Source organism: Colletotrichum gloeosporioides (genome assembly GCF_011800055.1).
Source record: "Colletotrichum gloeosporioides strain Lc1 chromosome Unknown consensus_30, whole genome shotgun sequence".
NCBI classification, from domain to species: domain Eukaryota; kingdom Fungi; phylum Ascomycota; class Sordariomycetes; order Glomerellales; family Glomerellaceae; genus Colletotrichum; species Colletotrichum gloeosporioides.
In genome coordinates, this window is record NW_025544675.1 from 938,228 (window position 1) to 954,525 (window position 16,298).

The window sequence follows — 16,298 nt, forward strand, 5'->3', positions numbered from 1 at the left end:
CGGGTAAACGGGCGCGGGCAACGGGACGCGCCCGTGAACGCCGCCGACGCAGTATTAATGCTTGATCCAATGCCCGAGGACTTCAGTGGCTTAGACATTGGAACTAATGCCAAAGGAGGCAGACTAACGTGTCGCTAAATGAGTTCGATCCACCATTTCAGGGCTGATCACCTCCTGTGGTCAGACGGCCTGGAGCTGAAGACCCCTGGAATTCGGACTCTCGTGTTGCATCAAGCTTCCTTCGTTAACGGCGGGCGCTTTTCAACGCGCCCAATGCCGATACATAAGCTTCCATATCGGTACTCCAGATTTCCATGTTGCACTAGGCATCCAGATGCGTGATGGATATTGTTCTACGCACACAACCTGATGACGGGGACAGAAATTCATATAGGCGTCAGTGGGCTTTTTTTTCCCCCCAAGGGTCGTGGCAGCGTCAGCTTGTCGATTTTGAACCGAACAAGTACTTGACATTTCGCACCATACTGAAAAATGGTTTCAAAGAAGAATGGACAGATCGCATGTGCGAAAAGAGTTTTGAGGTTGCTGCCAAGAATGCATGGTCATAGTTTCTCACCAATTACCGACAGCTCTCAATGGTCGCTTCTCTTCTAACCTACTCTTCTGCTGTCACTGCAGTGAGCTGCTCAGGGAATAATGGCTTCTTACTATCTTCATTGAGCCCCTCAGATAGCCACGGAGACAGCAAGTTTCAAAGTGGAAGTATTCAATATGGCGTAATCGTTGCGGCTGAGGTCCAACACCACTGGGAACCCATGCAGCTGAGATCAAAAAAAACAGCCCAGTTCAGCATAGTGATAAAGCTGCTACCCCGCTTCAAATATCATAAAAGTTACCGTTTGCTCGCCGAATATTTGACCATTCTTGGTCTTCTGGCCAAATCGTCGACTGAAAACACGCAAGCAATCACAGAATATCACCCGATGGCATCAATCCCCTATACGGACCTCGACCCCGAGAAAAGGGAGATTAGGCTCTTGGAGGTCGTTTGCGAGCCTGCGAACACTCAGTTTTCGTACAGATTGCATAATGTATCTTTGGATGACAACCCGTACTTCATTGCCTTGTCCTACGTCTGGGGTGACCACCTCGTGACCGAAAACATCAATGTCGATGGCTTCAAGACACCAGTCACAGTCAATCTCGCGACCGCTCTGAGAAATGTCAAAAAGCACTGGCTAGACATCCAAAGTGGGCGAAACACTGGTCGCGATGCCGTCCAGTTCCGAATCTGGGCGGATGCGATTTGCATCAACCAGCAGAACCTACCGGAGAAGTCGGAACAGGTTCCGTTGATGAAAGATATCTATTCAAACGCAGATTTTGTGTTTGCATGGTTATCTTCTGAAGACGGAGAAATCTCGACAAGCTTAGAGATGCTGGAAACTGCATTCTACCTCGTCAAGATACTTGTCCACATCAACTTCGGACGGCAACTGGATATTACTGATGACGAATGGGCCGAAACCACTCACACCCTGAATCATTCTGTTAACTGGGCTGAAATGGTCCCTCTGGTTTTGACGCGATTCGGGTATTCTAGCAGAGAAGAGCGCGAAATCTTTCCAGCCTCCAGTTGCTGGACAGCTTTGAAAAAGCTGGCAGACTTGTCCTATTGGTCCCGTGTCTGGATATTGCAGGAGCTGATGTTGCCTAAGTCTCTCTACTTCGCCTGTCCATCGCGATCCCTCGACCATTTTAAAGCAATAATGGCTGTTACTGGTATCATGGAAGTCTTGGGGGCTATCCAGCGCGGTCAAACACGCGACGTGGGTGCTCTAGGCCGCTCCAGAGCGTCAATAATTCGTTCACAGCTGTTCCTCGTTCAATGGCGTCTGAATCTCAGACAAGCGTTTCACCTGCAAGGTTACGAAGATTCTTGCCTATATCATGTGCTCAGTTCCACCTTGTTTGGTACCATCAGAGCAACCGATCCTAGAGATTACGTCTATGGGGTGCTGGCAATCACAAAGCTCGATATTACACCAGATTACCGCGCCTCCATACGAAAAGTCTATTTGGACTACGCAAGAAAGTTAGTCAACCGCTGGAGCACTCTTTGGCAACCACCAGATCGAACAAACGGGCGTCTATTTTTCTTGTCGCTTTGCGCAGCAGGAGTACAAAGAAATGGGGATCTTCCCACTTGGGTCCCAGCGTTCAATGACCTACGCCCTCAGGGGTGGTTCATGAACGTAAGGACTTCGTCTAGTCTCGCGTTTCGGGACGTCGCTGAGCTGCGCCGGGCTTCTGAAGTCCGCATTTCCGATACCAGTCTGTGGGTGGCAGGTGTAAAAGCGCAGAAGATCACATACCAGTACCACAAGCCACTTGGGGCGGATTTCTGGACCAAAGACCTGCTGGACTGCTTCGAGACTTTGCTGGCTGGGCGAAAGTCGACATATATCACCGGAAAGCCGCTGGTGGACGTCATCTGCTGCACTCTGTTGCAGAGACTGTACAGTGAATATGATCTTCGACGGATTGCATCGCTCTTTCTCTACTTCTACAAATGGGTACCGTCTGGCAAGATTGGAGGGGAACTAAGGCAGGCCATGGAGGGGCTTGATGAAATGGAAATGAGAGACAATATGGAAGCGATGCTGGCTGAGTGGACTCCCATTATGAGCGAGAATACCGGTTGTCGATTGGTCGGGACTGACGACTACATTGGGATAGCTGGAGGCGATGTTCAAAATGACGATATTGTCTGTGTGTTGAAAGACTGCGACAGCCCAGTTATTCTGAGGCCCGAGGGAGACCACTTTCTTTTTGTAAGCTCGTGCTTCATGCTGGGACTCATGGAGGGTGAGGTATCTGAAATGCTACGCTCTCAGATGGCAGAAGTCGAGACCTTTGAGATTCGCTAGACACACATGATGCATAATACTGAGTTGAAGTAGGGAATTGTCTAGCCTGGTAATTGAAGATACCTTCAACTGTTCTCTTCTTGTATATTACTTCTAAAGAACATACGCATCTTTTGCCTTCAGCCGGCTGTTATTACATTTCGTCGTCCCAAAGTTGATATTCGATGAAGTAGTGTTCATGAATCCTCTTCGCGTAGTCAACTAGCACTGGGTAGCTTCGAATGACTTTTTGAGTATCCGGAGCCCTGAGAGGTGAAGTCAGCCAAAGAGGTTTGTAGGCCGATGACGATCAACAGCAAAGACCCTGATCACAAGAAAGAACTGTAGGAAGAACTTACGCGTTGCATACAAGACCGGAAGCAATGAAGCCAAAAACAGTTGCATCGGCCTCTGAAGGTTCTGAGCCGCCCAATATCCAGAATGGCGCGTTGGGGCCAGGCACTGTGAGACGTACCTCGGCCAACAAAGCATTGACATTATGCCAGATATCATGCCGAAAGCTGGCAATTTCGGCACTCGTAAATCTCCCAGTGCCTTGCCCGTACAGCGTTCGGGTTAGACCACGATAGGCCAGAAGCCCGATCAGAGGTTGAATTGGCCAAGGAACTGCACCCATTACTCCGGATTTCATCGTCTCGTAGTTGTCGTGCCACCGCTCCATACCCTTTCATGCCATGTTAGACATCTTACGGAAACGACATACAATATTGAATGTACTTACTTGATAAAAATACAGCTTCTCCTCAAACAACGCCCTTAGAGCCATGTCATGGGCTCTTGCAGTTGGCAGTAGTGACTCGTTTAGGTCTTCACAGATATTGTTGTCCACAAGATGCTGGATAATAAGAGAAGAGTCACCCAGTGCTAAAGGTTTATCTTGCCCGTTCGGAGTGAAATCCATGTACGGGACCTTGCCCCGAGGCGCTTGGGACATGGAGCCTTGGGCAAGACGATACTTGAGCCTCGCAAAGCGAAGCCTTGCTTCGAGTCTTGTGACAAAGGGCGACCAGACGTAAGAAGTCGAAACGGGAAATCCGCGATACAACACGAGGTCGGGCAGTTTCTTCTTAGATGCGTCCATTATTGACAATATGCGCACAACGTAGGTAGAGTCGAACAATACCACAATTCTCTGGCTGTTCCGAATAACAAACAAGAGATTTCTCAATCATTATATAGACTTCTAAGAACATACTGATGCACTTAAAACTATCGCTGTTTGATAAGTACCTGTTCCGTTGCAATGGAAACGCCCGGTCGCTGCCTAATTTAGTGGGCTCGTGGGTGACAGTGAGGTGACGGCCGGACTACGGACACAAGCCGCCCCGTCCTCCACAGAATCCCGCCCTGTTTAGGCATCCTCGGCGACCCGTGTTTACCCACAAAATGCCGATTTGGACACCGCGCGGCGCGGAGCACGGTAGCATCCGAGAAGAATTCCCGGCGTAAGAGTCATAGCAGCATCCTTTTATGTTGATCTGCTACCAGCTGACAAACGATTTAAATCGGTCAAGGAATCTATCAGGCCGGCTCTGTCAGAGAGTCCATGCACTTAGCTAGGCAGGATTTCTGCCTAGGTGCATACCGCCAACAAAGATTGCTGCCTGCTAACGTAGAGCCTGTCAGCAAAAGCGCACGCGATAAACATCTCAAGAAGATTTCTCAGACTTCTTGAGTATGCAGACTTCTTGAGTATGCCTTGGCTTTATTGACTGCGAAAGGAATAGCAAAATAATGTGGCATCTGACGATGTTGTGATTGAAGGGCTGTTTCCCTGGCTTCCGTCAGCCTCACATGGCCCACGGAGCACGCAATCACAACAAGACTATTCGCTATTCAGCTTACCAGCCGAGTTGCGTCGAAAGATATTAGAAGAGGCTTTTTAGGAACTGTACAATACACATTGATCTTCGGCTGCAGTCGACATCTCGAATGCCACGCCGCACCCTCAGCTCTCCACACGGAGGCGATGCCACACTCGTCGAAGAAGAGGGTAATCGGCCGGCTGTCAGGTCCAAGACTTGGGAATGGTACGGGTGCGTTTGTCACCGTAACAAGCCGCCACAACCGAGGCTAGAGCAGCAAACATGTCTCTATTTTGACAGATGTCTCTATGGAGAAGGTATTTGCGATGCGTGGCCCGGTGAAGCTCGCGGCAAGTGTTGTATTGGTGTGATGGGTATCATGCTATCATGCAAGCAGGCGTGAGTCACTATCCACACAACAGTTGACGTCTCAAATTTTGATGCGTTAATTAGTCACGTTGAGATGTTGAGCGTGATTTAATCAACCAACACGATCCACATTGCGAGTGAGCCCCTAGTTCAGGCTCTGCTGCAAAGAGGTTTGCGCGATTCTCCACAGGTTATGGGGCCGGGTATTGGTCTCGCAACTTCTCTGGGAATCAAATGGAGATTTGACCTTTTCAGCGACAGTACAGACCATGTCTGTACTGAACACAGGCGAAGATTCACCCAATCCCTGGAGCTTCTTCCACAGGCTTTTCCCCGGCTGTCGCGACTCACCTTATTGTTCGAGGATCGCCTCTACTACATGCGTTTAAGGCCATCAGAAAATATGGCAGAGGTGGAATCCATACTACCCAAGGCTCTCTTGTCAGCTGCGACAAAACTCAAGCTTCAGAGCTTCGACGTCGAAGTTCCGCATTCCTTTTTCGATGAGCTTCGGCTTGTCGGGAACATAGAGTGTGGTGATATTCCTGAGGGTGGTAAATGGAACTACTGGGATGAGTGGATTCATTACCCTTTCATAAGAGAGGGAGAAGATGAAAGAAACCATCGGATCAAACGCGGCGAAATGAGCAACATCGACTGATATGCAGACGGTAGATCTTTCTTGTTTTCTAGTTTACTCCATGGATTCTAGAAGACTTTGATCTGCTGTGCCTACCGGGGAATACTATTTGTGACTTAAAGTATCTATGATTCTGAAGAAGAAACCGGATGCCTAATTCATTGATACACTAGCTGTGTTGATATGGAAAGCAAATCAATTTCCATACGCAACTTCATGAAACCAGATGAGAAACCCGAGCGTGTCAATAAAACCCACCATTCCGAACACCCTTTCCCCTTTCCACCCTCAAAAGAAGAATGATAACCACACTATTGCCCATTTCCAGCTGCATCCACTAATTGATAATGAACGCAATGATGCAGCCGATGATTCTTTCATGGATATCAACCCGTAGGTGGAGTCACTAGACTCGCGGGAGTCTTTGAGCTCTCTGTATGCGTTTCTATGAAAATTTGGTGAATCTTCAAAGCATTAGCCACTATTCAGTCGGTTGATTTTTGTGCTAAGATGCCATACGTGGAAAATATGATCGAGTCTTATTAATTATGTTGGTAAACATTTCGATGAGAAACGATATTCGTGATTACTGAGAATAGAGTATCTCAAATGCAGGAGATTGAACACTGGCGATTTTCCGTTCGTGGTGGGATTTGAGGACTTGTTCAACCCGACACACTGAATTTAAATAGCAGGCACTTTCAGATGTTGATTGATATATTTTAAAGTAAGGATGAGATGTACAAATATCGTAGACATATGTGAGCCCGGTGACGAGAAGCGATCGGGTCGAAGCCGAGTCATAACTTCCGTGTAGACCAAACATTTGGGGCTGAGCCAAGCGAGTATGTGGGCTATGTATCTTAAAATAACACAGGTAATTAGGCTGGGTTTACTGGGTGAGTCGCGTAGTTCCCTGGGAGGTAATGTGCGTTCAACAAGAGCGGTGTCTCTTTGGGACTTCATGGCAAACCTGAGCACTGGGGCTGATAATCCTGTGGGATGACACAGAATCCTACGGAACGACTAGTCCTTACTCCAGGCAACGATCAATTCCGCGCAGAATCGGAGACCCGCCATACTGACATGCCGATGTTGTCAGCGAAGGATTGGGCTAGCGGGAGGTAAGTAAGCTAAGAGCGTGCCTCGCTTCGCCCCGCCCCTACAGAGTCTAGATCAGGCATATCCATGATGTGGGTTTTTGAGAAATCCCAATCGAATGGTTTTCTTTTTCCAGATCGGACCAGTTGAGGGCACGAAGGAGCATTGTCAGATGGGGCTACAGTCGGCACGAAGTCAAAATAAAGCACGGAACCGCTGAACCCAGGACTTCAGCCAAAAGTTTGTTAATCTTTGCAAGGATGCCTGCCTGCGACTTTGCGGAGTAATTCGCGCGAAGTCAAAGGTTCTATCAACTTCCTTCCCATGCCCCAGTCTTCATTCTCTAATGCCCATTTGTTCCAGATTTTACCCCTTCCAATACGTTTTACAAGCTCATTTCCAAATTATACATACGCCTCAAGCTCCAGGCGGAGGAGCCTTCTTTTCATCAATCCTCTTTCGCCAGTTCGTCCCCCAAAGCGCAACGGCCCAGACACATGCAGCTCCGAAAATCATGAATCCTGACGAGATAGTGCTGAACCATCCCACGCCAATGGTCTTGATCGCTGGAAGCACTACTGCCGATCCTGCGGCGCCAAACAGATATCTGACCATAAAGTTACCCGCGATCACTTCCGCACTCCTGCCTTGAATCACGTCCAAGCAGTATGTGTTTAGACTCGGGAAACAGAAGAGCTGTGCCACACCGCCGAGGAACATAAAGACGACGGGAACCGCAATGCCACCCACTCGCTCTTGGACCGACCATCCGTAAATCAGCATGCAGCCTGGCAACACAGCACCGATGAAGGGAATGCACGACCGCAGTCGATCCTCTGAAATTCGACGGCCATGTCTCTGTGCAATCCATCGCCGTACCGTGTAGTCAGCATAGCGTCCACCAACGAGGGTACCGGCCAAATAGCCACAACCTGGAGCCAGGTAAAATAGGCCTGACTGCGCCGGCGAGGTGAGGGCGAATCGCGGGTTGAGGACGTATCGAATTGGCGTCAGCATGCCGTACATATTCCATACAAGGGAACCGCTGGAAATGGCCACGAGAATGAGGTTTGGAAACTTGAAAAGTCGGATAACACGGATAGGGTTCGTCATCTCCCAGAGGACACCGATTTTCTTGGCCATAGGGAGCCCCTTCAGACTCTCTTTCTTGAGCTTTGCTAGAGTCTCTGGCATGAAAAAGGCAGCGCCAACCATACCGACGCCTGCGAGCGCCGTTTGAAGCCAGAAGATGGCGCGCCATGACGTGTAAGTCACGATGATACCTCCGAGGACGGGCCCGATGGTGGGGCCGATCAGGGTCCCGGACAGGAACCATCCCATAGCGGTGGCCCGCGTTGTGGGATGGTACATGTCACCTATAACAGCGGGCCCAGTGACGAGGAATGAAGTTCCCGCAAACGAGGTGAGCATACGGAACACGAAAAACGCAGCCACATTTGGACTCAGAGCTGTACCAATAGAGCAGGCCAAGAAGAGCGTAGACGTGACCGTGCAGGTCTGTGTTGTTGTTCAGTCACATTACAGAGAAGGAGGAGGCTATAGAAGTGGATGTTGGGAAGGGATGCGTCTCGAGGTGTTGCTTACCCATTTGCGCCCATAAACCTGACTAAGAGGTCCCCAGAAGCATGGGCTGATCGCCATGAAAACGAGGTACAACGCATTGCTCAGACTGATGATGCTTCCCGAGGTTCTGTACTCTGCGGCGACTTCGGGGAGAGCCGATAAGACGGCGGTACTGGAGATCGGGGAGAGAAGACCACACCACGAAATGACGGCGACGGTAATACGCTTGCGCCGTGTGGAGAAGCGGTTGTACGCTTCATAAGGCACCTCTGTGCGAGAAGAGATGGGAATATCCGTAAAACTTACGGCTCCCGAGGGGACTTTGGATAGGTCTGCGCGCTCAGGGTCCTCTACGAGACGATTAGACTACCGAAGTCACGACAAGAGGAGTCGCGGGTTTGCTTACCCGTGTTCGGATTTCTACGGTTCTCGGAAATAATATCTGCGTATTCCTCAACGTCATCGTTTCGTCGGTCGGAAGAGGTCCTCCTTGAGGAATCCTCAGGCTCTTGCACGCTTTTGTCGGAGTTCATCGTGGGCCATCAAATATCAAAAACAGTCTGTTTCTATGACTATGATGGGCTTTGAAGAAATTGCGTCAAAGATCAAACCTGAATGGAGCTGGCTGCCGCAGGGGACGGATACGGTGCCACTAATATGACACCGATATCCGTGACTAACCCATTGCCGTCAGGGGCCGATTCGGCAGAACCCGACTCTTGGCTCCGGACATCGGGCGAGTTGTGCTAGTTGGGCCTCTCGGAAGGATGCATAGCTGCGGGTGGAGGCATGGGATCCTCCGGCCCCGCAGAATTCGAGTCAGTTCCCGACGGCAAGACGGTGGCTGTCCGAGAAGTCCAAAAAGCTGTTTGTCGATGTTCGTCGAGGACGTTCTAGAACGATCAACAAATATGGATGTCCAATCATGCGTTCTAAGTCTGTCGCCGACGTTGAGTTCCAACCAGCGGTGTACATGTCACAAACGCAAACGAAACAAAATTGGCATAATTGTCGGATGGCCGATCAACAATGGCGTTTCGCTCCGAGGCCGGACCATTTCTGTAACCGAACTGGAACTTTTGCCCCATCAAGTTGGCAATTCGTTGCCGGAGAGGCAAGTGTTCTCAAGCCGTCGGAACCAGGGTGTCTTATCTGTCGGCTATCCGAAAACAGGTGGCCAAAGGGGCTGTCTTTCGCCAATAACTCAGCCGATTTAGATGGGCTTCTTCCTATTGCCGGCGTAGGCCCGGCTTCTCGAGGGCGCTTGAATAAGGGTCTGATCGAGCCGGTCAAAAGCGCCCTGAGCGATGCCCAACCTTGGAAGACGAATTTTCTTGAATCACTTGTCGGATGCTCCGTTGGGCTATTTCTGCGCTGAGGCGTTGAGACCTGAAGGCGCCTTACAACCCCCACCAAACGTGCCGGTCAACACTGACCCCTTTACAGGCGAGAACTGGGCATCGCAATCTCGCAATTTGAGTCTCTATTGCGATACCCGTCTGAAGCGATGCTGTGAACACATTCATTGGTTCGTTTAAACGAAAGTTGTCTAATAACGCAGGAGAGTTCGAGCGGTTCGAGCTGGAGAGGCCCGTGCTAGAGCCGAGCACTCCGAATCATACAGTTACCTCGGCCGAGTAGTTTGAAGGAGACCGGCCTACTCACGGCGCCGGCCGGTGTGGATTTAACGGCCGATCCGGTGGCTCGTCGTCGAAAATCGGTATCAATTTCAAGCTCGGGGGCGGGTCAGAACGGGATTGCGTGCTCGACAAGCGAGCCTGAGACCCATCTACAGGATCTTTCACAGCCGTATCATCGGCCCAGTAGACATGGAGCTCATACCGATCGGGCCCGCCTGGGCTCGCCGCCCTCGTGGTAGCGTTCCGGGGCGGCTCTTTGCACCATGGAAGGGGCTCTTGATCATTCTACTTACTTCACATGGTACTCAAAATCGAACGTTTAGAAAGTCAAAGCGGCGGCACAGCTTGATGAAGCTCCACATGCCGGGCGGGAATGGTCGCATGCTCAGTATTCAGCTGGTCAGCAATGGCCCCTAATCTTAGCCCAGCGAGACCAACGGTACCGATCATGCATGAGGACATCGGGTTTCCAAGCCTCATTGAAGCTCTTCAAGCTTCGAAGCATGCATTCTTGCCAAAGAAAAGTACGCCACCAACAAGGTTTTCCATTTCTTCAGCAATGTTACGCGGCTGAAGATGCAGGATTCGCCTTTTTTGGCAGACCGAGGCAATAGTGCCATCTCGACCTGCATATGGTGCCTGTCATCAGCTTCTTGGCAGAATCCCCACGTGCTCGATCGGCTGGCCAGAGGCTATTCTTGGAATCCAACTTTCTTCTGCCATATTTTGATGCTACTCATGGTTCGATCTCTTGCCATGTCGACACTCCTCCCTTCTGCATGCCGCGTTTGCTTATGTTTGCCTCTAATTGGCAACCTGCGATTCAGTTGTTCCAAGTGTTCGGACCCGTGCGACAACGCTTCATCTTGAATTCTGTCAACCACGTTGCGTCGAGGCTGATCCGTCTTTCCGGGGAAACACAACTCATTTATCGGCCGACGGCCACCCCCACTCGTCTGAGTCGGTCGACTACAGCATCCAAGACATCGTTGCAATGGCGGTCGACGCAGAGGAGCTGATTGTCGCCCCCTTCCAAGAAGTTGTGGATAGAGGCAAGGAGGCAATAGAGCATGCCGAAACAGCACAGAGCGACAATTCGGAGTTAGCTGCCCAAATGATGAAATCTGCCCAAATGGTTTTCAGGGAAGGCGAGCGAGCACTTAAGCGTGTGCAACCGCTTTGGGACAGTCAAGTTGATAAACACGGCGATTCTTTCAAGGATGCAGTTGGAGACAACGGTGAGTACTCAAGCCTGCTATCTTTGGCCAAGCTAACCTGGCGAAGATGAACTTGCGGGAAAACGCAGGTTGCTGGAGGAACTTCTGTATGATTTTGAAGACTTCATGGAAGCAGACACCTTCGATGCGTCAAAATTTGGTGAAATTCAGGCTGCCACAAGATCATTTGCGCTAGATGTCTTGGACTTCATCAAGAGGATGAAGATTGAGAACAAGACACCGACAACTCCGGTGCACGCCTTTCCACCGTTGCCACCTTTACCGCCTTTGCCCCCGAACATCCAAATTCAAAGACAGGTATCACAGCCTGTTCAGCCATCTCAATCCCGCAGCGGTACTTCGACCAATACCAGTTCTTCGCCATTTCCTGTTCCGGGAAGACAACAAAAGTCTCCAGGCGCGCACAAGAGTGGAATAAGGACTTCGCATGGCTCGTCCGACAGCACCACACTTCGCAGAACCCCTTCATCAGCAAAGTCCGTGGCCTCGGATGCCCGGTCCTCGAGACACATTTATGAGGCAACCATTGCTCAGATTGTCCCAGCTCGACGAGAGGAGCAACGGGCTTCTTCTCCCGATGCCCTCGGCGACGAAGATGAACAGTTGGGTGTAGCTTCGCCAAACGAGTTCTCACAGCCTCGAACATCAGACTGGATTCAAGCGCAGGCTCCGGTGCCCAAACTGCGACATCCAATGCGACAAGGTATCCCGGAGCACTCCGTTGCAACAAACACCACACCTATCGACGGCATGGTTGTCAGTCGTTTCAGTCGGTTTGGCCTTGATCACACAACGCCACAGAGCTCGGTCTTCGATCCCAATAGCCCGTCAAATACAAACAGAACGTCGGTGTACTCAGATTCTCCCACTCACTCGTCATCAAACGGGACATCGCCCAAGATTCCCATCAGCGAGATGAGGACATCATCGCTAGCGGCATTCCAGTTTGAACCTACTCCTCCGCTTCCTCCACCTGGACAATTCAGTGATGGGTTAATGCTGGCCAATGAGCAAGCTGCAGCAGACGGCGTGCTTAGCGTTGAACGGACATCTACGCTCATTAAAGACGACGAATGCTTGATAGGGCCAAAGAGCTCGTTTCACCAAGTCAAGGGCTTCTGCGACGGTGCTCAAGCTTTCCGACGAGGAGGATACTGGCACGGTCTCAAGCAAACAATGGCATATGTCAGTACGACGGTCGAACAACGTAGCTTAGCTAATTTGAATCAGGGAGAGCCGCTTCCGATCGGTCGCTGTTTGAATTGCGAATATTACCAAGTGTACAATGAGCTTAGTTTGGATAAAGAAGGAGACTGTAAGTTCCGAACATCCCGTACATTGAATGGCGTCGCTAATTGTCAATCAAGCTCGCGCCAATTTCTTGAAATTCGGCCTGCTATACCGTATGAGATTTCTCATCAAGTCTCACATTTCAGCCCGAACAACATCAGAGATCCGATACGCTTGTCTGTTCTGCACCCATGATGGACATACCGTCCACGAGGGCGATGCCACCGTCTTCTTAAGCGCAGATCAACTTCTTAAGCACCTCGCACGACACCCGCAACCACTACCCGAAATTCCAGGCGTGACAGTCCTCTATGGCAAGGTCGACGGAGACCATCGTCAGATCGAGGACTATGACGTTCACTTCCCGTCTCCACCAGCTCCCAGTCTCTTTCCCGATATTAACTCGCTCTTCCAATTGCCCACAGCCACAGCCCTCAAGAACCACGTGCAGCGATGGGGAGAAGTTTTGACGGATCCGGATGGTAACACAGACGTCCTAAAGTTTATGGCCGGCGCAAAGATCGTGGGGATCGAGTTTCCGGACAAATGGGGCGGAAAGTGGTGTACGGGCTGGCACGATGGCACAAGAGGACCCTTTCCAGCAAAGCATGTGGAGATCGAAGGTCCAAAGCAGAATGAAATTTCTTTGCAATCGGCCGGCGCTGTGTCTTTGACGACAAGATGGAAATGGGATCCGCCGGACACCGCCAGGACGGGATGGTTGGTATTTGGGAAGAATGAGACGATCAAGAACGTTGGATGTGAGTCACCCGTTGACGAAGCCTTAAGGATACAGTTAGTAGCTGACGATATCTCACGCAGGGCTATACCAGGATCATTGGTGTTGGTCAGGTACAAATAGCAAAGGGAAGTTTGGGATTTTCCCACGCTCGCATATCAACCCACACTCCTTGAAAGAGGGTGTCGTATCGCCAACAACAAAACGACCACAAGCTAGTGGGCCTATGAGACTGTTCAGCCGAAGACGGCAAAGTAGCATTGCCTCCTCCATGAGCGGCGATACGTGAGAAACGAGAAGTATTCAATGTTTATATGTCAATTCAAATAGAACCAAGTATCATGCCGTTGCATGGACTGCCAAGTTCCAAAAACTCTATGGCAAAGTCTACAGGTCCTCACCATCGTTCAGGCCACCAGGTCTACCATTGGTGACTTCATAATGAACAGATCGGTCTTCAAATAAGGGCATATCCGCGACGTCGTGAGGCAAAGTCACAGTTTCAGAATAGGCCATGACTCTGAGGGATGGAATCGTTTCTCTGGAAACTTGCTCTCCGCGCATCTAGGCTGAAGTTAGTGACTGAACTGTGGCAACCTTGAAACTTGCAAAACTCACGTTGACGACTCTCCAATGGAGATTGCGAACTAAGAATGGAACCACCATTTCCGGGGTCAAATCATCGATACGACAATCGTACAACTCTTGCTGACTGTCCCAGTACGTCAACAGAGCTGGTGTCAAAGCGACGGTGTCCATATACTTGAAACCAGAAGCTTCTTGTTTTGCGCAATTAGCACAGCCACCATCGTCAATTGCGGCTCTTGCGCTGGCGAAGATCCCGCTGGAGCCCGCAAGGTGTGGCTCAAGGACCCAGTCCTCTAGCCGCGGACTGAAGTCTCCGAGAAAGAAGTATATCATAAAGGACCCGTCGAGGCAGAATCTACGAAGAGCATCAAATTAGCTGGCATTATTCTACTGCGCTTTAGCTAGGAAGTAGACTTCAAATTCACTTACTTGTCAACGCTGAACGTAACGTTCCACTGTGTCATCTTGTGATTGGTGACTAAATCGCCAAGGTGACCATAGCAGTGCTTGTAGCCAATATGCTGCGCCGGGAGTGCAGACGAGATTACATTTTGCTTGAGTTGCTGAGGCGTGAATTTAGAGGGGAGGAACTCTCGGACGGGAGTTGTTGGCTTTTCTGGCCTCACGAGCTTCTTGGGCGACATCGACTTGGCTATCGTTGTTGCCCTTGCGAGGATTCTCCGAGGTCGTGATAGTGACTTGGCGACAACTGCGGGAGTGACTGCTGTTTCTCGAGGAGAAGCGGCCATGGATCCTATGAAGGCTTGTCCGGCCCTCAACGCCGTGGTCCCATCGATCAAGACCTTGGCTGGGAAGGACGGAATTGGTTGAACGATTTGACGCTTGAGCTGCGTACGTGCCCCTTCGTCTGCCGGCTGGGGGTTTCTCGGAGCCAGCCATCCCAGCTGGGTGTTTGCCCAGGCTGTCAGGGATCTGACTGGGTCAGACGATTTGCGTGCTGCAGCTGTCTGTGGATAGTCGTATCCAAGATCCAAATGATTTCGACAGTCATTGGAAGTCCACCATATGGGTTTCGCGTCGGCTGTGAGGCCTTTGCGGAAAGGAGCCAGAGGAGTTCGGGGAGTTTCTGGGAGACTACCAGGCTCTACAAAATTGCCTTCTGGGACTTCCAGAGACGTCCACCACGAGACGGACTCAGCATCGCGGGAATGGATGCCCTGCCATATGGCGAGAAGACGGTCGACATTGCTTGAATTTGTTAGTTTTATGCTTGTAGTCGTTTTAAAAGGCACCTACCAATGATGAAGCCAGAAGCTGGGGTCAAAGCTGTTAATAGTGTCAGTGCTTTGTCCATTCAAGACAATGATATGATGAACTTACCCAGCGAACGCAGGGGTTCCCATATGTCCACTTGCGTTGCGAGGACCTGTAGCTATCTGACCGTGAATATTGTCGTGGAACCCTTCCAAGGAGTTTGCGTTGTAGACGACGTCATTCGGATCTCGAACTCTTGGATCATAGTGGTTTGACATTTGTACCCAGCTCTGCCTGTCAAACATAACGCGCCAGATACCAGCGGGCGTCTGGCTGGAGAGGCCGTTGGCGGGGTTGTACACATTATCGAATGCCCTGATCACATAGCTGTGGTCAGCTGATTGAGTATTCGCGTTCAAACCGCGGATGGTGCGCTCTCTTGCAGCTGGGATTCGGCTGTAGATTGACCAGTCGAAACCTCCTTTCTTATCTACAGGAAAGTTGAACTGGTAAAGGGGATTTGTCATGGGTACCCATCTAGTTGGATTCTCGGGCCGTCGGACTTGAATCTGCGGCAGCGTGAAGATTATCGGGATGCCGTAGGTGTAAACATCTCCACCACTGGCCTTCTGGCGCGGGAGGAAGGGATCAAAGTAAGGAATCCGAAACCGATCGAGAGCCCCCTGTGCTCGCAGTCGAGGCGCGATCTCAGCGGCGTGAAGGTAAAGAGCTTGCTACAAATCGTTAATAGGTGCTTTGGCGAACAGCCCTAGTGGCCCTACCTCAAATTGTGCCAGATACACGCGATGCCATGTTGGAAAGATAACTGAGCCATGCGAGCAGTATCCCTTTTGAGAATCTGTCCGACCAGGTGCTGAGCCAAAGTTCACAGAGCCAACCCGATCCCAAGCTCGCCAAGGCTGGCCATGGATGCCAGAGATCTCATAGTACGAGAAGAGAGTTTCAGAAATGCTTTTGCTCATGAAAGCTTCCAAAGCAAGAAAGTAAAGATTCGCAAGCTCAACATCCTGTATGAAGTCGTCGATCTCGAGCCGAAGCGGTCTTTCTGTTGATCTCGGGATCACGCCGACAGTAAGACCTTTATCTTGGGCAACTTTGAGGGCATTCACGTCAACAGACATTGTGAATAGTGGTGCTGAATTGTTGTCTAGGAAAAAATCAAGAATCCTCAGTTATT

General features: G+C 50.5%; 5 protein-coding genes across 5 annotated transcripts; 2 read left to right on the forward strand and 3 right to left on the reverse strand.

Annotated features, from left to right (window-relative positions):
- Window positions 1-944: 944 nt before the first annotated feature.
- On the forward strand, window positions 945-2,891 carry GCG54_00008918 (uncharacterized protein; the record flags this gene model as incomplete). Its single annotated transcript, XM_045408873.1, has 1 exon — window positions 945-2,891. One exon carries the CDS (start codon window positions 945-947, stop codon window positions 2,889-2,891), a length of 1,947 nt encoding a protein of 648 aa, XP_045266616.1.
- A 133-nt stretch (window positions 2,892-3,024) lies between these two features.
- Window positions 3,025-3,972, reverse strand: GCG54_00008919 (uncharacterized protein; the record flags this gene model as incomplete). The annotated part of the gene is made up of 3 exons (XM_045408874.1): window positions 3,025-3,136; window positions 3,230-3,555; window positions 3,613-3,972. The coding sequence occupies 3 exons, from the start codon at window positions 3,970-3,972 to the stop codon at window positions 3,025-3,027; spliced, it is 798 nt and encodes a 265-aa protein (XP_045266617.1).
- A 3,251-nt stretch (window positions 3,973-7,223) lies between these two features.
- Window positions 7,224-8,923, reverse strand: GCG54_00008920 (MFS antiporter QDR3; the record flags this gene model as incomplete). The annotated part of the gene is made up of 3 exons (XM_045408875.1): window positions 7,224-8,324; window positions 8,412-8,740; window positions 8,797-8,923. The coding sequence occupies 3 exons, from the start codon at window positions 8,921-8,923 to the stop codon at window positions 7,224-7,226; spliced, it is 1,557 nt and encodes a 518-aa protein (XP_045266618.1).
- Window positions 8,924-11,024: 2,101 nt separating this feature from the next.
- Window positions 11,025-13,586, forward strand: GCG54_00008921 (uncharacterized protein; the record flags this gene model as incomplete). Its single annotated transcript, XM_045408876.1, has 5 exons — window positions 11,025-11,268; window positions 11,315-12,453; window positions 12,499-12,583; window positions 12,636-13,319; window positions 13,381-13,586. 5 exons carry the CDS (start codon window positions 11,025-11,027, stop codon window positions 13,584-13,586), a joined length of 2,358 nt encoding a protein of 785 aa, XP_045266619.1.
- Window positions 13,587-13,684: 98 nt separating this feature from the next.
- On the reverse strand, window positions 13,685-16,242 carry GCG54_00008922 (Tyrosinase; the record flags this gene model as incomplete). The annotated part of the gene is made up of 6 exons (XM_045408877.1): window positions 13,685-13,861; window positions 13,916-14,240; window positions 14,315-15,094; window positions 15,143-15,172; window positions 15,227-15,834; window positions 15,883-16,242. 6 exons carry the CDS (start codon window positions 16,240-16,242, stop codon window positions 13,685-13,687), a joined length of 2,280 nt encoding a protein of 759 aa, XP_045266620.1.
- Between the last annotated feature and the right edge of the window lie 56 nt (window positions 16,243-16,298).